General features: G+C 34.8%; 1 protein-coding gene across 14 annotated transcripts in view; it reads right to left on the bottom strand.

Moving 5' to 3' along the window:
- ptprk (protein tyrosine phosphatase receptor type K) overlaps positions 1–25258 on the bottom strand; it is a 241201-nt gene that overhangs the window by 3764 nt on the left and 212179 nt on the right. For 2 of the 14 annotated variants that reach the window (XM_015359378.2, XM_069195990.1), the window contains exons 15-32: positions 23910–23939; positions 20817–20977; positions 19800–19835; positions 14522–14706; positions 9969–10056; positions 9565–9641; positions 9375–9392; positions 7779–7815; positions 7249–7346; positions 6913–7029; positions 6428–6582; positions 5926–6061; positions 5674–5823; positions 5202–5375; positions 3854–3871; positions 3318–3449; positions 1379–1504; positions 576–739 (exon numbers count right to left, since the gene is read on the bottom strand). In XM_015359378.2, the coding sequence (XP_015214864.1) occupies positions 576–739; positions 1379–1504; positions 3318–3449; positions 3854–3871; positions 5202–5375; positions 5674–5823; positions 5926–6061; positions 6428–6582; positions 6913–7029; positions 7249–7346; positions 7779–7815; positions 9375–9392; positions 9565–9641; positions 9969–10056; positions 14522–14706; positions 19800–19835; positions 20817–20977; positions 23910–23939 (1902 nt within the window). The remainder of the gene's footprint in view (positions 1–575; positions 740–1378; positions 1505–3317; positions 3450–3853; positions 3872–5201; positions 5376–5673; positions 5824–5925; positions 6062–6427; positions 6583–6912; positions 7030–7248; positions 7347–7778; positions 7816–9374; positions 9393–9564; positions 9642–9968; positions 10057–14521; positions 14707–19799; positions 19836–20816; positions 20978–23909; positions 23940–25258) is intronic. The other 12 variants (XM_069196034.1, XM_015359433.2, XM_015359452.2 and 9 more) reach the window with 10 other exon arrangements.

Here is a 25258-nt window from a genome sequence, read left to right as displayed (position 1 = left end):
ATCTGTGATTGATAACAAGTGAAAGTTTTGATAACTGTTAGTAGTAAAATGCTTTCAAAACATACCTTTAAGTTCCATTTTCTTTCACAATTTTAATAGTGTAAATCAGAGGTTTATGCTGAAACACACTTCCCTTATTTTGTTTCAGCAAATCCAAGTGTCCATAAACTTTATTGTTAGTATATTTATACCATGCGATTCACAAAGATTGAATTTTTCTGTATGATGCATTAACAATACCTTTGGCAAATAATTCATATCTGCACAATGACCAGGAAAAAAAACTTTGGATATCGATACAGATTTATCTTTGTTGAGTTTTTAACTTAAAACAAATTGATTGGCTTAAGCTAATACTAATTTGTTAGAGATTATTTATTTCAAAGATCAATTTATATGTCAAAATATTTATCACCAATGACAACAACTGCAAAAACCTTTAATTACAATAAATTACACTAGAAAGGAAGCTGAGAGAAAATGTCTTAAATTCAGAACCATGTCTTCTTCTTCATCCTAAGAACGAGACATCTTATCTATCTGAAATGCAGGAAACGTATCCTGGTGTTACTCACAGGCAGTGAATTATTGTTCTTCCTTCTCCTTCTTCACACTCCTCCTGCCATTTATCAACCTGCATGATGAGCTTCAAGAAAGAGCGCTTGGATGCTGGCACTTCTCTGTGTGAGGCCCATCCCAGGTACTGAAACTGACGCACCATGAGGTATCCCTCCTGTGGCTGGAAGGAGGAATAAGCAGTAAAATCAAATAATTGTATAATGCCTAAATGTCATCCCTGCCCTTTAAATGTTTCTACATTGGGGTTTGCATTGATTAGGCCACGTCAATCAAGTTTAAAACACAGAACAAACTAGGCCCAACATGCTGTTATTCTGTCTGTACAATCCAGCCAACTTAGATCAATGTGAAAAAGGGAATCAAAGAAAAGACTTTTCTGAAGAATATCAAGACTAAGAGCAAACATCTATCAATTTCTTTCCCGCAAACTGTTGCCACAGGATTTCACATGTGACACCATAAGGTTGGTGTCAGTTGCAGGCAACATCAACCCACATCCATTTCACAATGACACAAGTTATTAATGCAAGATTGCTTTTCTGTGTTACTGCAGTCATTTCAAGTAGATGAGAAGACGAAATGTCAGTCAAACCTTGTGACAATGTTTTTGTGATCAAAGGACCAAAAACTTCAAGCACCAGAGACAATTGTTCTCTTCAAAAATCTTTTTTTTGGCAGATACATTAAGAAAATATCTTAGTCTCCACTGACTTATAATTTAAGAGGGATAGCACATACTTTTAATAGTTTTTAATGCACAAGAATGACAAGAATATTTTATGAGATGACGCACTCTTACCCTGGTAAGATTACATATCCTGAAAAGACGGCTTATCACATCACAATCCATGGAGCAAGACATACATTCAACTTGTATAGGGCCGTAGCGAAGAACACCTTCTTCTGGCCAATACTGTGGGCAACCCTTAATGAAAAAAAAAGAAAAAAAATCTCTCTATAACTGCAGATAAAATATGCCAAGAACTAGCTGTTCTGAACAGTACAATGCATAGATCCAAAGTGTGAGTGTCAAGGTGGAGTGGGGAGGCCAGTAAATTCTTTGTGTTCATCCTCGCAAGCTTGTAATATTTCAAATGGGCACATGCCAGTTTAGGGGGATTTCATCGAACACATTTTGGTTTTGAAGGCACATAAAGTAAATTTCAACAATATGTTGGAAAAGCATCTATTTTCACTAAATAGACTCGACAGTGCATTTTTAATGATTTGTTTGTTAATTGATTACATTTAGTATTTTAGTCAACATACGTGAATGGAATATATGATTTATTTCTTGATTAAATGCAGAGATTCGATTCGTATATCCCTTCACAGATTAGTGGAAACGGTGACAACTGCCTTTATGCCGAGTTCAATTCTTTATTGTTAGAAGAGGTTTTTCTCCCACTAGAGATCACAGCTGAAAAAAAACTCAAGACTGTAAATGACTGTAAAGACTGGGGACCTAATGCAATTAACAAGTCTTCAGTAGGATGATCTGCACTTAAACAGATAACAGATTAAAATACTTAAAGGCTGGCATTTTAAAATTGCCTTTCACATACACTGGGTCTTGCCTTAGAAAATGAAAATGCCACCACTTCTACTTGCTTGATTCACAACCTCTTCCATTTTGCTTTCCCCCCATAATTATTTTACTTTCAAGGTTGGGTGTCTACATGAGTGTAGACTGAGGCTCCAGTTTATGCTGGAGCCTCAGCAAACGTAAATCCCATAATTCATGTAATATACTGTTAAGTTTAAATAATTTGTGTATGTTTTGTTTTTGTGATGCTGAAAACAGTCTAAGAGAAAATGAGTGTAGTAAGTAGGATTCCCTTTTTAAACAGCTATTGAATAAAATTAGAAATAAGTACTATTGTCTCTACTACCTCACTGATATTGATATTGTGTCAGCTTCTATCACACTCCAGAGAACATTTTTTGGGGAAATAAAAAATGTACCAGGTCTAGAGAAGGCAGGTTCAAACTACTCATATCAAACAATGCTTTTCCCAAGTGGCGTCGCTCTTGAGGATGCTGTGCACAGAATTTTAACACCCTACAACAGAAACAATTCTTTCACTTTCTGTGCACAGTATTAGTAAGAGAGAGATAATTGTTTCTCTGGGTGAAGATCAATAATAAACAACAGCTCTTTTTTAATAAGTATATATGGCAATATTTTAAAACGTGCAGTATTTATAGATAATGTACGCTGAAAAACGGCAACCTCCTAATGGGAAATGGACAAAACATTAAATTAATTAAATGCACGGAATCCATTTATCTTGAGAGAATCATTATGATAATATGCAAAATAATCTGTGCAGATTTTTCATAACTTTTTTTAATGGAATTACTTATTTTTATGACTGACACAGCGAACTTAAACCTGCCAGTTGTTTAAGTCTCAGCTCATGTCTTTGAATCTTGTGCTGCACACAAAAATGTGCGGTTGTGTTCTTTCAACTTGACAAACTGTGAGAGCTATTTATCTCTTTACAAGCTACCTCAGAACAGAAGTAGCACCAATTGGAGGAGTGGCACATTTCCAACTTACGTCACTGCCAGCAAGTGATAGGCGTTGCCATTTCATTAAAAGTTGAAAAAAAAACAGACTGACATATTCCCACTTTACTCAAGTAATGCTTGGCTCATTGTGCACTGTCTGTTGGGGGTTTGCAGGGGAAAATGTGTTTTACAGGTAAACACTTACTTATTATTACTGCTCTTACCTGTGTGAGGTCAATCTCATTTAGCATCACCACAGACGTGCAGCCATAGTCATACACTAGTCTCCAGAAGTCCTTTACAGTGTTGGGCAAAGGATGTTGTGTGACAATAAAGGCAGCAGGTTGTCTGTAGCTCTAAAATGTAAAACAGCATTTCAACTGGTAGAAAGGTAAAACAAAATAATTATCTTTTTCCAAATACCTTAATCTATACTACAATACAATCTGTAAATTTATGATGTGGCAATAATGACCATGCAAGGAACTGCATTTTTTATTTATTTTTTTACCAACCATATGCAACAAAAACAATATAATACAACTGTAGGAGCATTTTCAAGAAACTCATCTGTACAATAGCACACAAACTGTGCCACAGAAATGATACACTGATAATATATCAATTAGATCAGTTTAATTAAACATTCTATAGTATCTGTTCTCTACATAAAATAAAATGTGCTAATATTATTTAAGCCATGAAACAAATCCAGTTTAACAAAAGTATTATTAAATAACAAAACAAAATCAGCCATTACCTGGAATTCTTCTGACGGCTTGGTTAGAAAAAGTCCAAGAGTTTGTAAAGTGTATGAATAGGCGACTCTACATTTCCCTCAAATAAAAATACTAACAAAATACTAACAACTATAAAAGCACACATTTTCATGAAATTACAAATATACGTATAAAATGAATGCTATGAGTTTGGGAAATGATAAATTCTCTCCAGGAGCCTCTATATATACAGTAACCTGCATCTCTCATGATGTTAAGTGTGAGTGGGCCCATGGCATTAGGGAGATACTGACTTACATTTGGGAAACCTCGACCTCCTGATGGTATACTGAGGGTATCTCATGCTTATGCTTAGCAATGGAATATACCAACTCACCTTAGGTCAAAAATGATTGGGGAAACAGATAACAAACAAGCGGCTATTCAGCCCAGAGAGCTTGTTTGTTATGTAGTAGCTAACTGATCAAAGTAAATTTATCCAGACCAGTCTTGTAATGTCTTGATACAGCTCTCCTAATTGTTAGTAACATGACATGCCAGGTAGAATCCTATACTGATTTCAGAGATTGTACGAAAACTGTTACAATTCTCAAAATTATATGAAGATTTTTGAATTTGTAGGTGGAGACTCCCAGAGCATTGATGACTTTTTACTGGGTTGTTGGTATGTTGACAGCTGCACATTAACTAAGAACTATCGGGCATCGGTGAACTAACAGGAAGTGTCCTTTTGTAATTTTCTGCGTTTATTCATGTGATTTGGAATTTCCTCAATTTAAAGCTTGTTACCAAAGAAGAACAAAAAAAGTATTTATAATTCGAATACTATTTTATCAATTGGCATTGTGCTTATACACTGATACGTTGTCTTCATTTTAAAGTGAAAATATGCAGCAATGTATAAACATGGGACACTAATATAACACTTACCTCTGTCATATAACTAAAACCTAATAATGTTATTTGGACTTTCATATTTTTTGACAACCCAAATAATGCAAAATATGAAAATTCAATTTAGGATCACATGAGAAGCCATCTTGAAGAATGTCTGCATGTTTTTTAATTTAATGGTTACAAATGAATAAAAAAAGTATTAGAAATGAAGAAATGTTTTGATTATTCAAGCAATTATTTGTTATTAGACTAATGTATAAAATCACTACTACAGCTAAAACTAGTAAACATGAGCAAATCAATGTGTGCCAGAATGCAACTAAGAAGTCCAACAAAAATTCTATGTAATAAAAACAACTGAAAATAAATATATATAATATAAATACCTGGATTTGTCTCTTGCTTTCTTTTTTGTAATTATATAGAAGATACAGTCTGAAAAATCTGATTGTACAGAAAAAAAACACTTACATCCATCAGAGCAGCATTAATGTAGTTACTGCTCTCCCCATCAATAGTAATAAGGAAAGGAAGACATCTGTCTGGAGGCAGCATGTCCATAAAACGGTTCTTCTCATGATTTCTGGGCAAAAGAGCAATGCTGCAGTCCTCAGGCTGGGGTTGAGGAGTCACAGAATTCAGTGTCTGTACAACAGAAGCCATAGACAAAATTCATTCGCAATAATAGTTTTCTTTTAATTGGGGATCCCAAATTATTGTGGCAAAAAATCAGAAAGGTGACCATTTAAAATAATAATAATGATGTACTGAAAACACCTTTTATTTCATTAAAGCAATGGAAATGTGTACTAATGCCTATTCATATTCTTGAGATTTTATTTTCCTAAGTTATTTTTGCTGGACACAGCAGTATAAGACAGCAATTTATTAATTAATATTCATTACTGGGAAAAAAAGACTATTCCTATAATTGCATGCTTACCTGGAATTCATCTTTAAGGTGGGAAGAGTTACTCTGGGAGTCTATTCTAATCATGTCATAGTACGTTGCTTTGAATTCACATGCAGGTATGGCTGTCTCTCCACACAGGCATGCTTCCAGAATTGCGTCATGGATAAAAATGTATTGTTCCTTTGCAAAAAAAAACAATTATAGTCGCATATAACAGAGGTGACTTAATTATGTAACATAATTAATTTATTAGTTATCTTTATATTTGAAAGTTAAATCTACCTCAGTCTGAACCATGTTTATACGGCGGGAACGCAGGGCTTTCACACAGTTATAAATGTCCACGACTCCCTCTCTTTCAGCCATATCCAGCATGATATCGATGACAATGTAACAGCCAGTCCGTCCTGCTCCAGCACTGTGAAGTGAGAGTTTATATTACACAACATCAGATAATTTGAACACCATACAAAACTTGAATTAGCATTACACACCTTAAATTAAGAAAAAAGAACATCTGCACAAAACCATAGAGATAACCACATCCTGCTAAAGGCTCTTAAAGCGTGAGTATTGCTGCTTTTGAAGCAATTACATTGAACCGAACACTTCACTTATCATGTATTGTCTTTGTATACTTGTCGTGCATGTAAACAGCTGCAAAGTAGCAGAAAAAAAAGACACTTTCAATGCATTTAAATTCATGTATGGGACTTTGTTGCATCTTACACTAGATGTTACTTTTCATTCCCCTGTCTGAGTAAGACAGAACCACCTGCATTACCTGCAGTGAACAACAATGGGCCCTGCGCTAGGTGGGTTTGACATTTTCACACGTCGTATGAAAGAAAGCAGGCCGGTCGCATGATAGGGAACACCGTGGTCAGGCCAGCCGGTGAAATGGAACTGCTTTACCTCACGCAGTTCATTGAAACCTCTCTGAAAATCACAAAGCAAGACGAAAGGTCATGTTCAAGTCATTGCATTACTGGACATCCAAACAATTAAGAGCACGCAAAGGACACTATTGTCTAAACAAAGCATTCAGAAAAGGTGAGGTGGTTAATTTTAGTGAACTTTAGGTTTAGCTCGACAGTTCTGGAGGATGATAAAAAAGGATGTCCCTTGCTTAATGCCGATCATCTTAACCGTAATGATGATGACGATTTTCATCATCATCATTTTCTGATTCAGGTTACAATAGATAATCTGTATAATATATACAGTAAGGTTATATAATAGACCAAAGGGACAATGTTCTGTTCTTACCCTCTCTAATGTGAATGTTCTCACAACATATTCTGCAAGAGGCTCCACTTCCACAAATGTTACTTTGAAATCTCCATAAACCTCAGCATCATCTGGCCAGTACTTGTAGCATTTCACCTAAAAAGATAAAACATTGCTTATTTTAAAGCGGGTTTAATATTTAAATGTGACTTTTATTATGTTATATATATGCAACTTATATTATGGATAATGAATTACGCGCTTGCATTTGAACATTTTTCTGACTGATTTGTAAAAAAAAAATGCAGATATGTAAAGTACTTATCACTTGCATTTTAGTGTTAGAAATGTTTAGAAAAGGTCAAAGTAACCTACCCGTCCAACTTCAACCAGATTAGTAACCATTACTATACAAGCAGATTGCTCTTGCCAGATCATCCTCCAAAAATCATAAACTGTTTCATGAACTGGACCTAAATGAGGAGAGGTAAGCAAGAGTCAAAATACAATCATCCTGGAATATTCTAAGAAACGGCTGAAATAACCCAATGTGGTTTAAAGCTGAACACTTTGAAACAAAGTGCAAAACTTAACTACGACATCAAAGTAGTTTTAACTTAGCTTTTGCAAGGTTTAAGCTGATAATTTCAGTTTTATGTAAACATACAGTCGGGAGCTGCAGATAGCCATGGTTCTTTCCTGTCAGTGCAGTAAAGAGTCCATAAAAAGCAGGGGAAAAGCCGTCTGCACTGAGAGCCGTTAAAGAAGGGGGTAAGGTTTCATTCTGTTCTCACAGATGTTTGATAATTTCCTGCCCCCCTGTTTAAGCTTTTTATTTAAGAACAAACACAATTGAGTATTAAACATTATAATAAAAATGGAATATAACTGATGACATTTCTTACCTTGAGTAGCAATGTAATGACTGGGTCTCTGATATCCCTAGAGAAAATAAAATACAAGTGTTACTTGGTACATTGATTTGTATGCACAACAGAACAAAAGACAAAGGAGACTTGCAGATGACAGAAAGCTTCAATACCTGCTAAGAATACTACAGGTATGATTTTCATGAAAACAAGTATTTGATGAAATATATAGCAAGAACAAAAAGGTTTTAGTCTAATACAACTCTAACAGTCTGAGATGTTTTGCACAATATTCTGCACACAGTACAAATCACAGTTTTACATAAACTAAAGTGCTGGCTTACCTAACCCAGTGCTAAGTAGTAATTTATTATTTGAACAAAAAAAAACATACTGCAGATAGTTGGCAAAAATGGAAACTTCTGGGTAAATGAAGGACACCACGTACACTGAAAGCAAGGGCATCTCCACAGGAGTGGTTCATGCACTAATAAAGCATATAACATCCCAGCATGCTTAGCAATATATAAACATGTTGGACAGGAATGGTTGCATATACTTAAGAGATAGCATGGTAGCAAGAACAGAGTTTATTGCCTTTGAAAGAGGAGTGATAGTTGGGGTGAGTTTGACAGGAGCTTCAGTGACAAGGACAGCTCAACTTGCTGATGTTTTACATCGCCTAAGATGACGTCAGCAACTCTGAGGGAAAGATAGCAGCTAAGAGCAATAGTGGAGCAGAAGTCCATACTCGAGGATTGTGATATCTCTGCATTAATTCAAAGTGTGAGGCAAACTAGGTGCCCAACTGCTGATCAAATTTTAACCAGGGGAGTGAACAGCCAGTTTAATAACTATAATAGAATAAAATAAAAAAAGAGCATTGAAGAAATATGATATGGTCAGATGAATCATTCTTCACCATGTGTCTGACAAACAGAAGTAAGTGCGGCACCAAACAGATTTGAGAGAGAATGATTGTCCAATAGTTTGATAAGAATGACAGTTGTGTTTTCCATGTCATAACCTACCCAATCTCCACATTTTTACTTGATTGATAATTTTTGGGATAATCTGGAGCTATGCCTGATATGGTGTTTTTTATCTTCATCAACAAGAAGTGTGTTAATTTGTCTTTCTTGTGGAAGGATGGTGCTACAGTATATCCCTGCTGCAGTATTCCAGACACTGGTAGACTCTAGGTCATGGCTCATACAAGCCATACTGGCTATTAAGCGTCTTTACATTGGTATTTCCTTTATTTGTTCACTACCTTCATTTTATTAAAAAATCCTATTTATAATGACATAGGATTGTGAAGGTGATTTTGTCATCTTTAAATTACAACGCTAGGCATTGAAAAAAACAGAATACAATTCCTTTGTAAGGTATCTTTCTAACTGTATTTTTATTTCTCACCTTTAGGGAAGGAAAAAAACTTTTACATTAAAAATATTACTTCACAAAACAGCGCAACAGGTTGACAATGTGCACAAGCATTAAATAACTGAAATGTTAAAAGCATATGTAAAGAACAATGGAAGGAAAAATATCATGCACAGTGTGATGTTAGCAGAAAAACAAACTTCACAATAAAGTGATATGTAGTTGTTCTCCTGCAGTGATACTTACATCCCTGTACAGCCATATCTACAGCCCAAATCAAAGCCAGTGTGAAAGAAAGCACAACAATGTCAGTGAGTACAAGCACTTTGAACAAGGAAAAAAAGAAGCAGTATTTATATTTTAGACAAACCATGCAAAAAGTATCACATACAGAAGAAAAGATATTCTAACAGAATTAAAAAAACTCAAAACTTACATCAATGTAATTGGCATTAATGTAATCAGAGGAAGGATCATCTTCCATTGGTTGCAAGATAACTCTAGAGTGATCATCTGAAAACAGAGAAGCTTGTGAGTGTATAAAACATATACAAATTCTGTGTATTTACATCTCATCATTACTTAGTGCAATTGGTAAATATTTTTACTAACTCTACTGCTGATAATTTATACTATAAAAAGAGTCCAGTGATTAATTATATGTATGGACTCTTTCATGTACAGTATTTAGCATTTATTATGTGGGGAATAAAAAAAGCAGCTTTCTCAGACATACTATATATATATATTAGATCATCAGAAGACCTGGGGAAAAAAAAAGTAGTCTTAGAAACTACTTAAATTATGATATCAAAACACAGAGATTTATATCAGACTTACATGCGATAATGTTTCCATAACGGTTTTTAGTTCTGTTTTGTTCCTTTTTCGCTACATCCCATGAAGCAGACTGGCCTTCAAAGAAACTCTACATGACAAAGAAACCATCATGTTGATATACTCATTTTTCTTAATTCCAAAAAGCATTACAAATTGTGATTCTGTTTTTGCTATATAACATGCATAAAAGAAATGTAATTGTGCAGTAAAGAATAAGAAGAAATGTTTTACATCTATCTAAGGACTTTCAGTTACTAAATAGATCTGCTGTGTTTTTCATTTTAAAAATCAATGATTGAGGAATGAGCTGCTCTTGATTATTTAAATTGGGAGGCATGGCCTTCTTCTGAAGCAAAACTGCCTTCATATTTTTATCAACGTTTTCTGTAATACTGTACTATTGTTCCTTAGAGCTATACATTTGAATGTGATAGCATATACATTTATAGGCATAAAAAGTGGAAACAAAATCTCAATTTGGAAATGGGAAAATATTTGTAGAAAAAAATGAACACATTTGCAAAAAAAATCAAAGATGATCTAACAATTCAGGAAAGGCAGGTAAGCCCACTGAATAAAATCAATTACACACCTTCCTAAGAATGGACCTCAGAGAAAACTTCAAACTCCGCACCGCTAGCTATTCATTATAGAGGTCATAGCATTATGCTGTGGGCCTGTTTCTTGTGGTTTGGACTAAGGCAGTTGGTTTTTAAAAAGTGCACCATGATGATAACTCAGCATTTGACAGTAAAATGTTGTCTAAAATGTCACGTCGAATAAACAAGGAGTGCACATCAATCTCTTTCAAAGAGAGCAGTGCCTGAACATGGGCCGGTCAACTTCAAACACAAAATGTGTTTCAGGAGGAAGGGCACAGTACTTAAACAGTGCTGATATTTAATGGCAAACAGAATATCAACTCTTTTTGTGGGAGATTATTTCAGCTTGTCTGCTAGTGGACAACAAAAAACCAACCTTTAACACACTTAGGCACAAAAGTTGCTAAACTTTATTCATCCGTTGTCTATCAAGTGTTTCATTTGTTTGCATTACACTTACAGTACTACTGTATGTCCATGAGGGAAAATGATCTTCAACCAAAGAAAAGCAGTACAAAGTATCAAGAGAAATTCATCACAAAAGCAAATTCACAAATTTGGGGGAGAAGAATGAGAAAACAGGATGACTGATATCCTTATAGATTATCAGCATTATATGATCTTTAATGGCCACGTTTCCATGATCTCAGTTTAATATTTTAAACTGACAAAGACCAGCATTCCCTACTGCACAGTGTTCTCACTCATCAGTTACCTTACTGGAGAATTGGTTTGAAAACTTGTAATGAAGGAAGGAAGCTCCCTACTGGTCCACCACTACCATTTACAGCTACAAATTGGTTTTCCATGGAATTCTCCCATCGAAACTTAATAAATAGTTTAGCCAAACTTAATAAATTATAATCGGACACAATCAGTGTTGAGCACATAATGTATTTCCAGTTATACATTGTTTGCAACGTACAAAATTGTGTGTACCATACGTTGAACATATAGTAACTGTTACCGTGACAAATAGGAGGTTACAAAATCAAGAAATGAAAGGTGGATAAATCAATATGTAAATTAAATAATCATAACCCCCAACTTGTAAATAATTTTGCCAAGAATGTAGTGGATGGTGTAGTTAGAGGCATGTGAATTCTTTGTTCTCTGGAATAGCTTTGGTTAAAAGAGATATACTTCAGGCACACTTTGTTAAATATCAGTTAAAAGGCAATCCCACTCCCTCCTGAGACAGCGAGTTTCAAAAATGTCTGAAAGAGAGGGGAGCTGTACTCCAATGACAGACTGGGCTGACTTGATCACCCCTTGTAACGCCTTCTGGTCAGACAACCAGCTGCTGCCAAACCACACTGTAATACCACAAGTGTGCACACTCAATAGCGCACTTGCAAAATGTGGTAAGGACAGTTGAAAGACCAAATTTGTGTAACTGTCCAAGGAAGTAAAGGCGCTGTTGTGCCTTCTTTGTAGCTCCAGTTACATGCTGGGACCACGTTATATCATTAGCAATGAAGGTACCCAGGAACTTGAAGCTGCTCACCATCTCAACAGCCACCCCATTGATGTGAACAGGGGTGTGGTCCCCAGCCTGCTTTCTAAAACCGATGACCACTCCACCAGGTTCCTAAAGTCATCAGTGTAGACTGTCTCATTATTAGCAGTGATCCGGCCAATGATGGTCATCAGCATATTTGTAGATGGGATTGGATCTGTGTCTGGCCATACGATTGTGGGTAAACAAGGAGAACAGCAAGGGGCTAAGCACACAGTCCTGAGGGGCACCTAAATTGATGGTCAGCATGGAAGAAAGTTTTCCATCTAGCCTCACAGTCTGTGGTCTGCCTGTCAGGAAATCCATAATCCACCTGCATAGAGAGGTGTTGATGTCCAGGTCATTATGTTTCCTGACTAGTCTGGAAGGAACTGGTGTCTCATTCAGGGTGTGTCCTGGCTTGCTTTTTGTTTGATTTTGTCCTATTCTTCCTGAGAAAGCTTGAACAAACACATGCCTGTTCATTGGTCTCCAAGTTGTAGACTTCACATGCTGCTCAAACTCATCCCACAAATTCAATGGGGATCACGTCTGATAAGTAGGGCATTCATAACACAACCATCACATTCTGATCTCACAAGAAAGCCAGTTACACAAATAGTTTGTATTGTCCTCCTGGAAAGCTGCTCAATGAGAAGCGCTGATCCAACAATTGATCAATGTAGTGCCATGCAGTCAAGTAGCCAACAATCATTACAAGTGGAGATTTGCAGCAACCTGCTTAGATGATTACACTGCACTTTCTCTTATTAGATGGCCTGTTTTACACAACAATTAACTTATCATTCTGCACTTCTGCACAGATGTACTTCTGAGATGATTTGTGCAGTCTCCAACATATTAATGACACAGTGATGTTGTTCTCCTGATAAGTGGGGCACATTCATTTCATGTGTTCCATTTTCTTTATTTTAACCAGAACTGACTTTTTACAGATTAAATAGCCTCATCACCTGTGCTGAATGAACTCTTTCTTTAATTAGGTAATTTTGTGCTTATTACACATGCATATTGGAATATTCTACACTGACAGGCTGAAGGAACTGAACCTTTTTAGTCTTGAACAGAGATGGTTATGAGGGAACCTACTGCAAGCATGTAAAATCCTCAAAGTTACTCACAAAGATAACCCAGGAGACTTCTTCAAAATGAACGCAAACGTGAACCAGAGGAAAAGAGGAAACTATGTAGAAGTACAAGTAAAAATGAGAGAAGGAGGCACTTTTTTTACCCAGAGGTCTGTATGATTATTGAATGAGCATCCCAGCCATGTTGTTGAATTCATACTCTGGCTCCTTTCAGGCAATGTCTGGGTGATATCTTAGAATCAATTATCTACTAACTACCAAACAGGTGAGATGTCATTTGTAACTTTTCTAAAGTTCTAACAGTCAATGTCACTTGGGTGTAACTTAGTTAGCTATTAATGATTAATCAATCAAAATGACACCAAACACATTTAATTCATTTATTCCATGCTGAAAAGAGAAGAAAGAAAACACAATGTTTTGGCCATGGATCCTTCTTCAGGTATGAGGCAATAAACCTAACAATAAACCTATTGTTCCTTTGCAGACTACGCATGCTGACACAGCTACCCACCTGAAACATTTAATCAGGATCACAAATCACTATACTTTCTAAGAACAAAAATGCATAAAGGGATAATCTTCATCTGATGCTCAGTATACTGCTGCAACAGCAAGTATATATATGTATGACATTTGTAAAGAGAGACACTGTAAAATGGGAATTATGGTCAATTTGCATGGTGAGCATTAAATTAAAAAAAAAACGGAGAAAAGCAGATGTATTTAAATTGAGAGGGTTATCACGTGCTAGAGCTATCTTTGCAGTTGCTGCACACAGAGAGCCTGCTTACAGGAAATGCACCCATTTACACTTGTATGACTTGAGTTGCGGTGCTAATCCACAAGAAAAACACTGATTACCATGTGTTGAATGGAAACTAACTTTCATTACAAGAAATGTGCCCGCTTATTCAATGGCTTAACCTTACTTGGAATCAAATAAATCTAAACATTCAAAAGTGTACTATCGATATTAAGAGCTAAAAATCAAAACAAATGAATATTGAAAACATTTGTTGCAGGCTTAATGCTTCTGAGCAGATGTATGAATAAAAAGAATCATTGTCCAGTGCATCCCATGGAGTCTGAGAAAAGCATACTGGAAAAATATTTCGGCTTCACAACATTCACAAACTCTATACTATTGCTGCATTGAAATTGAAAGGAAAATTCAAAACTCCGATAGAAATTTAAACAAAAAGTTGTCAAATTGATTTATTTTAAGCTTCATGATATTCTGTCAAGACAGAAACATGTCCTAGTTGATTATAATAACAGTGGGAAATAAGAGATAAGAACAAGAAATAGTTCCTAAAATCTGGGTATGATTCCAGAACTAACCTCGTATTCTTCTTTGAATCCATAGCTGTCAGATGTCTTCATCAAATTAATGTGCTGTAGCAAATCAGCCACCCTGATGGCCGGATGTAGCTGTCCTGTCTGATAAGGTGACTCTGTCCCTTCGCAGTGATAGCGGGGCACATCCAGCAACCTACTGGACTCTGCTGCTGCAGTGTGGTTTTCATCTACAACAAGGAAAAAAATCACATAAATACCAAGGGCAAAATATTTGTATTCATTTTCCTCAGATGTTCCCCCACCATTGTTATAAAGCCTTTTTCTTTTCTTCTTTATTCATAGCAATCCTCAAATGAGAAACTATACCAACGGACAAATTGATTATTTCTAGTATTATCCTAACTACTGTTACCAACACTACTAGTATAAAAATAGTAATAATGCAGCATAAAGTAATAATGCAGATAAATCTATCAGGCAGGTCTGTCAAATATTTGTGAGCAAAAAAAAACAAATTCAGTATGTTCTCTATATACAGTAATTGCAGTTTTAAAAACAGCCAACCTGCATCTTAAATTAGTGAATTTACTAGAAAACACGAACTGTTTTCTCATTGGGAAATGTGTTTTTAAAATACTTATATTATTCAATTGAATACCTTTCTGCTGCATGACATTAGCAAACCACAAATATTCAAAGATAATTTAGAAAACTTATAACTACCTTAAAGTTTAACAGCTTTTGAGATACACTTGTTTTGATCTCTTCCATTTTTAGTGCATTTGCCCCGTAACAACAACATGCTGACATCTGGTTACAGTCAACACAATCAATGATGAATATGTGAAGCTGGCAAGACTATGGAATTCTACATGACATAAAAATAATGTGAACAGATATCATACTGCCTTGAAAGGAAATACACTGGGAACTTCTCATACATAAAAAATTAAACAAGTTAAATATAAACCTTGTAAACACTTATAAGTCTATATGCATTCATGCCATTTCCACAAATCGAAGTGTATTTAAAAAAATGAAATTGACTATTTTGTATTTTACATGTATTCTGCATAAGGAATCACCAAATGGTCTGAGATTGTGCTCTGCAGCAAGCTATTCTTTTTTGTGCAGAAGAGAGGGAGTATGCATAGGCCATTAGAGCCATTTATTGCTTGATATGTTGAAAATTTCAAAGAGACTGACAAGACAGCTTGCATTGATTGAAGAAGCACTTTTTCTCTTACTGGCATCACTGCGAACCTGCATTCTCCAAGTAAGGCAAGGAATCACTATTGCAGCAAGAGCCAAAAGGATCCATGGTAACTAATCCAACATCTACCCCAATAATGCTCGGCAAGTTATATTCTGCAACTTGGGGTGTCTTGCACACAGTTTGCTAGTGATATCACCAAGCCTCATATTAGCAATATCTGTACCACAGAGTACAATTTGAAGTCTAACTGAGGACATTTATTGGTTAACTAGCAACCAAACAAGGAAGATGGGCTGAATGGCATCTTTATTTTGCAATGTCTACATAGGAAACTACTCTTACAGCTGAAATACCACCTTCAAGCCTGATTTTGTAAAATACAGTTCTTGACAGTAGGACATAACCTTGGAGACCTGGAAACATTCTACTTTGAGCTTTCTCAATCTGGTCTACCTACTGTATATTTCCCCTTTAATGAAGTACTTTTTCACTTTTTCCACCTGGCGTGTTGTGTCACAGGGCTAGTGGAACATAATGGTAGATGATGCAGTTCAATAGTAAATGAGGTGGTTCCCTCCTATGTCTTAAGCACTTTTTAGTCATTTGGGGAAAGGTATGCTACAATAATACAAGGAACAGTTTCAGTAGCAATGAGCTGCTTGTTTAGTGTACATGTAAATAACCTTCCTTAAAAACCTCCACGTGCAATTTCTCCCAGAGTAACTGCACACCTTAAACTGCTATGATCGAGAAAAATCATGCAAAACAAGAAAAACTGTATAAACGCATCTGAAACCTGTTTCCCAGCAGAGCTTCCTATTAATTCACTAACATTTTCTTCCCACTTTAATTTTCACTGGGGAAACATGAAATATTTCTATATTTAATCATAATAATAGGGTCCAGGGACTGCAGGTGGTTCCCAATGTGTCCCCAATACAAATGAAAAGGTTTCACCTCAAGTCTACTACAGTGTACAATGAAACTTAATAGACCTGTTAACCTTTTAATACATGGAGAACTACTGTAATAATAGACCTAACGATGCATAAAGTACTAATAGAATTCAGGATTATTTTTTATTTACATTAGGCATTCTTCCAAAAATTCTTAAAAAGAAACCCTCCAGCCAAAGAAAGCTGCAAGTAGATAATCTAAGAGTTCTTCCCTTAAAATAAACACCTAAAATTAAATTCCACTTCATAATCTCAGAACTGAAGAGAACTGATAGGCACTAATAAGAATTTCATGTTTACCAGTAATAAGTAAAAACAATTCTAAAGCTGTTTTACATCATTAGTAAAGAACACTTTCTAAAGTTTTAGAATTTACTTTAAATAAAGTGTATACTACTTGCATAATTAAGAACTGAATGAGATAAAACTACTCAAGTAATCAGATTTCTTGCAGGAAGCAGCCTTTATTTAGCAGATGTAACTCTAGCTAACTCTACAAAGAGGACATTGGCTGAGTCATCACAAAAATACTGACACTTACACCTGGAGCAAAGGAATGTCGTCATTGTGTGTCTTTATTGTTTTAAAGACAAAGACACAAAACATCTTGCCAAGAGTAGTTTTCTCTGAACAGACTCATTTCTTAGGTTGGAATAAGAACAGTGATTATCCTAGGCGAGCTACAATACCTATCTAATAAGAAACATATGGGGCCTTTAATGTCTTATCTAAAAAAATGCTCTTCAAGTGAAGTTCTCCTCAACAAAACACTGAAAGACTGGAAGATGGAATACATTTGAGTCACTTAAGAACTTAAGCCTCCTCACCATTTTGGCCTACAGAAAACGGTGTTATCTCCATGAGTCATGCAGTTTATAGTTTCCTTTCTTTACTAAGTGACTGTACTTTCTGATGCATATCAGATCACTACTTTTACTAAATGGCATTTACTACAGGAAAGAGTGAACAATTCACTCCTATGCCCAAGTGACCCATGCCTGAATGGATTCATGAAATCCATAAAAAATGTTTATACATGCATATGAAATCCAAGACATAAGGAAGATTTTTTGTGCAGCTGAACACAAAATAGATTATCTATGAGTTATAGCAGAGTCATTTATCCCTCATATAACTCACAAAGTCAGTTTCTGGAACAGAAAGTGCAATTGCAATGTTAAGCACTATGCAGCTATTTCCCAGACATTAAAAGAACAAAAACAAAACAAGGATTCATTTATGTCTATAAAGCAGACTTACCAGTTATCGGCACTTTTACAAACGAGGCAGCAAAGGAAACAGAACAATTGTAGGCAGAAGTTAAGATATTTTACATTCCTTTTACTGTTACTAAGAATGATTATGAGATGGATTAGCAGATAACGGCAATTACTTAACATTTAAATGAAATGTGTGAGTGCCGCACATGTATTTTAAAATGAACAAAACTTTAAAGAATCAACCTCTTGTTTCACTGCATTTACATTTATACCATAACAAAGACAGATGTAACACAGTTCATAAATTCAAACAGTTTCACAACAGTTAGTAAAATTAAAATGAGGGCACCACACTTATTTTTATTTTCCTAGTGTTTTGCAGTTACATTGCTTGACTGCCCAAATCAATAGTCAAATCAATGCCAAAACCTACACTTTGCACTAACTGAATGAAGCTCTTCCTACACTTCAGTTTCATGATGAGTCCAAAAAACGTAGAGTAAGAAGTTTAAATCTAATCCTTTTACCAAGTTAAAATTATTGCAAAAAGTTAAAAATGTACCTTTTCATACATTTTTCTTCAGATGTCTGTACTCACTATACAGACATATTATTTTATCTTAATTACTCCTACGAAATTCAATTTACAAATTACCATAATAATATGTATAAGAATATTTTACAAAAAATGTAGCCCCTGAGAGTCTTTTAACACCAATATATCCTTATTCTTCATGTAGAAATTAACAAAAATGTAAATATGATGTGTAAATAAGCTGATATGTAAATAAGCAGCAGGATTCTATTAGTCATTCATACTGTGTAATGTTTTGGTCATCATGGCACACAAGATATTGCTGTGTTGGAATCAATCCAGAGAAGAGTTGCTGCATTCTCAAAGGAGTTTTATACATTCCTTAAAACATAAAAAAAACTCAGAGTCCTAAACTGAGAATACTATGAGGAGATAAGATTCAATTATTCAATACCCTCAAACCCAATGGGCTTCTTTAAAATCAACACTGAAATAGGAACGAGATGATACAAGTGGAAACTACAGGGAAATGAATTTAAAACTTGGAACAGGAGGTAAATCTTTATGAAAAGAAATGTGGGTGTGTTGAACAAGCTGCCTAGCCATGTTGTTTAAACAGGTTTCTTTCAATAAGAGGTTGGATGAGATTCTCAGATCAGCTACTAAAAATCTAAATGGGTCAAATCTTATATGGTTTGTAAACATTCTTATGTACTTCTTTTCTGTTCTGTAAGTGGCTGTTCACAGAGACTGACTAAATACATGTTTAAAAACATTAAGATCTTGGACTTTTAACATTAACATTTTTAAATAGGAAAAATAGTAAAAGTAGAAACATAGAACACACTAAACCTACTTGAAAATATAACTACATTTCTTTCATAATATAATACAGCTCAGATTTAATCTCTGTGAAAATTGCTGTGAATTTTTATTTTAAACTACTTCCATTAAAAATATATATTTCCAACAGAAATTTGAAAATGTAAATAAAGGTAAATATTTTCAACATGTCTGTTTTAAATATGTTTCTGGCCTAGATGCATTTAAAGGGTTTCAGTCTAATAGCAAAATTCACTTGGATCTGTTCCAAAAGTCTCTGGTCACTGTCTTACAGGGGAAATGACAGTGCTCCAGTTTTGGAAAAAGAGATCTGGAATCTCCTATTATGGATACTTTTGGAATAAAATTAAAATTTCTCTCTGAAAATAGTACAGTCAATTTGTTCACATTACGGTGTGAAAATACCTCTGTTCATAATAGTATGCAGAAAAGACAGCTCTTCCACTCCATTCTCTCTACTACTGCAACAAAGTGACATTTTGTGAAACAAACTTGCACACAACCAAACACAAGCCATGCACGGACTGATGACAAAGGACTAGGTCCTCACCTAGCACAGCAGTCGGCACAAGTGGATCATTGGGCACTGTGGGAAAATAAAGCTCATGAAGAAAGCAGTTTACCTTCTGTGTCTTGAAGAACAGTCAAGCACACGCTAAAGAGTTTCGGGCAAAATTAAGCCAATTTTCTAGCACTGAAGACAGATAAGGAGTTTTCAAAGGAAAATGACAAAAACTGTTACTTTTACATCCTGAAGCAACTACTCAGAACATATTACCAATATCTAAGTTTCATTCTACTTTATTTACAATATTTAATTCAACATTTATACATCTTGCTATACTTTGTATGCATCATCTCAATGATCTAATTGGCTTCCATTGCTGTAAACTATGATTATGAAATGAATGAGAAATGGCTTAAAAAACTGTCAACAAACCAAAGGAACTAGGCAGAATCATGTGATTTCTATCTTTTAGTATTTAAGGTTTGAATTCTGTGAAATTTTTCAGCTGCCTTTCGTTCAAGATGCATTGTGTGGGTTTGTGATATATGTTCCAAAGTGCTTAGTTTTACAGTCCCATAACCTGCACACTCATAACATTACTTTACCAGACAACTACTGATTTCCAAAGAAGCATGGACAAAACAGTATTATGACAAAGCATAGCAATTGAATATTTATTGTTTTACACTGAACAAAGACTAATTTCTGTTGAATACATTATGGATAAGAACCAAGTAATTCTTGCAGAAACACATTTCACAGAATTACACCTTTTTTACTTTGACTCCTTTGATAGTTCTCATATATAAACAGTACCTCACGTGACAACATCATAATACACTATAGACTGTAATTAAATCATCTGAAACATTATCCATATATAATGGGGGGGAAATACCCAACTGCAAGTTAAAACCTCTGCTTAAGGCATTTGCATTAAGAACATGTCTCTTGAGGCTGAGTGTCTGCCCACTGTTTGGTACAAATACACCACAGTATGCTTTCTCACAAGTATCTAATGTCAAGTGTATTATGGATTTGAACTTTCCTGATACTTACACCTATTGCTGAAGTTATGTGAGTCCATGAAGGTGACAGACAAGGGATCCTCTGCATGAAGTGTACTCTGGTCAGCATAACTCCTGTCCATCGCATTGACCATATGTGTCATCTCCTGGCGTGTGTTGCCGATGGCATCCTTTCTCTTCTTGGCAAGTTTCCTACAATTTATAAAAGCAGATTCAGTACAAAGTTGTGACACACTTTCACATGCACTTTGCAATCAATTAAAGAAAATAAAATGATTCTTTTTTTTGTTTAGTAAACTATTTCACACCAGCTATGAAAAGTAACTGATATCAAATGATATCACATAGACACATGTATGAAACTTTGATTTTGCTAAGAGACAGCTGTAATTTCAGCAGTACATTCAGCCTCAAGGGCTCACACAATAACCTGCTTTGAAAGCAAACTCTTTTGTTTGCTTAATCCAAACTTCAAAACCACAAGGCCTCATTTCCTGTAACAATGCTGCTGTTCCCATTCACTCAGATGAAGCTAGTTCTGAAAGAAACTAGATACCTAATACTTCATAAAAAGTAAATTGTATAACACATTCAGGAGCAGGACTTAACACTGTGCAACTGGATATTTAAAATATAATGTATATAGATTTAGTTTAATAAAATAAATTGGTTTCAGGACTATTTTGTAGCCTTTTTAATTGAAGTATTTTGGAGAACATGTGTCTCTAATGACTTTAAAGTCCTTAAGTGGATATAACTATTCATCCAGCATATCTAATTACACTTTAATGTGTAATGTATCTAAATAGTATCATGATGAGTAGAGTTCTCATCAACACTTTCATCAATCAAAAAAAATCTAAGAAAAAAGGCACTACCCTCAACATGCAAGTGACATGTCAGTTCCTACCAAAGATTAGTCAGGGCTCTGTCTAAATGCACAACATTCTAAATACTGTGGAGGCCTGTGATATTGTAACATAGATGTTTAAATTCACTTAAAGTTAAATCAAGTTTGTGGATTTTTCTGTATTAAGACTTTTATAAATATCAGACCATTAGCATGAATACAGCATGGTATATAAAAATGTATTCAATAGTCGTAATAATGAGGTGAAAATATTGTAAAATACTCTTCTCTGCATTAAAAAGCAGCTAGATGGATGTTCAACAGGAAATGAAGCAAAACAGCTTAATTTCATCCTATATTACAAAACCAATTATCTGCTGGATGCAGGAAATTCTGCTTTTCCATCTGGAAATTTAGATTAACAATAAAGAAGCATTACTGTATTAAAGTAGAAATAGACCCATTTAATTACAATTCAAAAACATATTTTTTTCTTAAAATTCCTAAATTATTTAAATTTTTATATTGGCCCCATAAAATGTCAGTTAAAAATCAATCTGCTCTCTTAATTTACCAGAAAATTAAAAAGCAGAATCAGAAAGAAATAGTAATGTATGTAAGGCAGATTCAACTGATAAAGTAAGCAGTTTAAAGCGCTGACAAATATTTTACTAGCAAAGAACTGAATTAGAACTAGAATGAGTGACTAACCTTTCTAGTTTGAGAGGCTATCTCTTCAATAATCCATTATTTTAAATGGCATGTACTGGTTCTATAAAATTTCATACATTTCTTATGTCTTCCATACAATTTCATACATTTCGTATGTCACGTGTGATTTTATACATAATTTGAAAAGTGACAAAGAAATAAATGTTCATTGTGTGGTAGCAGACTGCTTCTACACAGCTCTTGGGATCAAACATGGACCGAGATGCATCATGTGTGGAGTTTGCATGTTCTACCCAGGTTTGTGGTGGTTTTCTCTGGGTTCTCCATTTTCCTCCCACTTCCCAAAAATGTTAGTTGACTGGGGTCCCCAATTTGGTTCTCTTTTGACCCTTATTGTCCTGCTCTGGATATGGTCCTGCTACTGGTTGTATTCCACTGTGTTCCTTTTCTAAACTTTCCCCTTAATTCAACTGTGGAAGTAATTTCTTCTTTATTTACCCGATTTCCTGATTTATTTCACTGACACTGCCATCTACAGTAAGTACATAACCTCACTCAAAGGTACAATAGCAGTGCCTGACTCAGCACCTGGACCCCCAGCCTTCCAGCTGAGTCCAGAACCCAGAACTCTGCACTGCTGCTCTAACTAAAAGAAGGGGAAACTGAAGTCAACTCCACAAATACATAAGAATGTTTATTTCAACAAGAATGATTCATTTTCCAATTCTCAATTCAGAACTGAATAATTGTTTGAATGCATCTCATAAAACACAACTGGCTTCATGAAATATTATGTATATTACGAAATGTTATTCTATATTAAGACATATACTGTAGTACTGCATGAATCGTTGGCATGAACGTTGATGTTTTCAACTGTTCTGGGAAGTGGGAGGAAAGTGGAGTACCCAGGGAATTTGTTTCTAAGAAATTTAATTCAATATCTTTACAGCTGGCATGTAGTCCTATTACAGTTCATCTCACAAACAGGAAAATTGAGAGAGAAGTTGTGGTTATGATCTGTATGTTTACTTTATAAACAGTATATTAAAAAAAAACCCAAGCACTATCAAATCTCTTTGATATTTAGAAAACCAGAATCTTAGAAACAGTGGTGAGATATTTAAAATGAGCAGCATGGAGAAGAGGACACAGCTCCAGTTTGAAAAACTATACAGTATATACTCCAAGCATACTTGCAATCACCCAGTTATTGCATTTATGAAAGGTATTTCTAAAGAAGGGTTAAAAACATCACAGTATTTAGGCTAAAAAATTTGAAAAAAACATATAAGAACTTGCAGTCTTTTTAAGTTTTGAATTTTAATTCTTCCACTATAATGCACCCACATATGTTGACTTGTGAAAGCAAAAAATTAGTCTTTTACCTGCATACACACACAATCAGGCAAATAAAGTGCAGCATTCTTTTTTCAAACATTAACGCCAAAATTTCTGATTTTATTCTAACAAGTGTTTGATCTGTTCAGTGATATAACGCAATTAGTCTGAGTGATTTGTGTTTTGACTTGAAAAAAGGATACTGCATCTTTAAAATAACGTACAGTACTTAAAAGAGACATGCTCCCGTTTTCTACTTACAGGTAATATGAGTAAGAATAGTAGCTCCTCCTGGCAAGCAAATCAGAGACAGCAGAATAAAGAATTATTGACGAATGCAGAGTGTGAATCAGTTATATCAACAAAGCAGAAAACGTGAGTTAATAACCATTTAGCATTCTTTCGTTTTAGTAAGCATTTCAATTCCTTCATGCAGTTCTTAATCCTGAATTGCATGCAATTAAGCTTCTAATTTTACAATCCTGTTGTGCAGCAAATCACTAGAGACAATTGCATGCAAGTTATATTTCAATTCCGTCATTTAAGGGCAGGTAAAAATTAAGTGTTACAATCATGCATTAGGTTGTAATTGTGTAAACAATTTGTAATCTTAATCCTATTTTTATAATGACAGTTTTGGGCCCTGACATACACAGTTGCATGGATACAGTAGGTATGAATATTATTCTTAGCATTTAAAAAATAAAGAGACATATAGTAGAAAACAAAAATAACCACAATAAACATTTTAAAGATGCAGTATCTTCTGAGTTAAATATTGGCTGTTGTATTGGTCTTTTAACTGAGGTTTTGAAAATCTACCTAAACATATTTTATAAAAGTACTCTACAATTGTTAGCATATGTACCTTGTTTATGGCTACTGGCAAAAGCCATAGAAATCAAATGCCATACTCTGAGTGCTTCTGAACTTTGCAAATGGCTCTTAACAGGTAAATGCAACATCTAGTACACAAAGCAGTTCATTTTAAAGCTTGGAAGATCCTGTATTACACTCCTGGTATAAAAATGAAATTCATACAAATCAAAGTTTCACATGCGATCCTCCACATAATTAGGTACTAGTAAATGATCAAGCTAGATGGTCTGAATGGATTCTTCTTATCTGTAACTTTTCTTAAGATTCTAAAAGCATAAATCAAGTTATGTAAACTTAAAATATCCTTTAATTACTTTTCACAGGATAGCTATCCTTTGATAGCTAAAAATCAAAGGATAGGAACCAGACGTCACAGAGAGCAAAGATACACAGAAAGCTTGAATTTGTGTAGCCAACACATTACAGCATTTTTTTTATCATCCACATGCAGTTATAATCATTTCCTGATGTTAAAACAATGACCAACACCATGATAAATACACTTTTCTTGTTCATTTTCAGGCAGTTTTTTTTTTAATACGCACAGAAACTCTTGGGTATTTGATTCCAGGAAATATCAACTTCTATTCAATACAACATTTTATTCCATTCCAACATGATTATTGGCTTAAATCTCATTACCACCAATTTCCCCCACAGTTTCGTAACCAAGAGACAAAAAAGCAAGCTAGGAAACAATCCAAAATTTGAAAAGATACCTCTATATAATC

This window comes from Lepisosteus oculatus, chromosome 2, assembly GCF_040954835.1.
Source record: "Lepisosteus oculatus isolate fLepOcu1 chromosome 2, fLepOcu1.hap2, whole genome shotgun sequence".
Taxonomy (NCBI): domain Eukaryota; kingdom Metazoa; phylum Chordata; class Actinopteri; order Semionotiformes; family Lepisosteidae; genus Lepisosteus; species Lepisosteus oculatus.
This window is presented reverse-complemented; position numbering and strand designations above follow the sequence as displayed.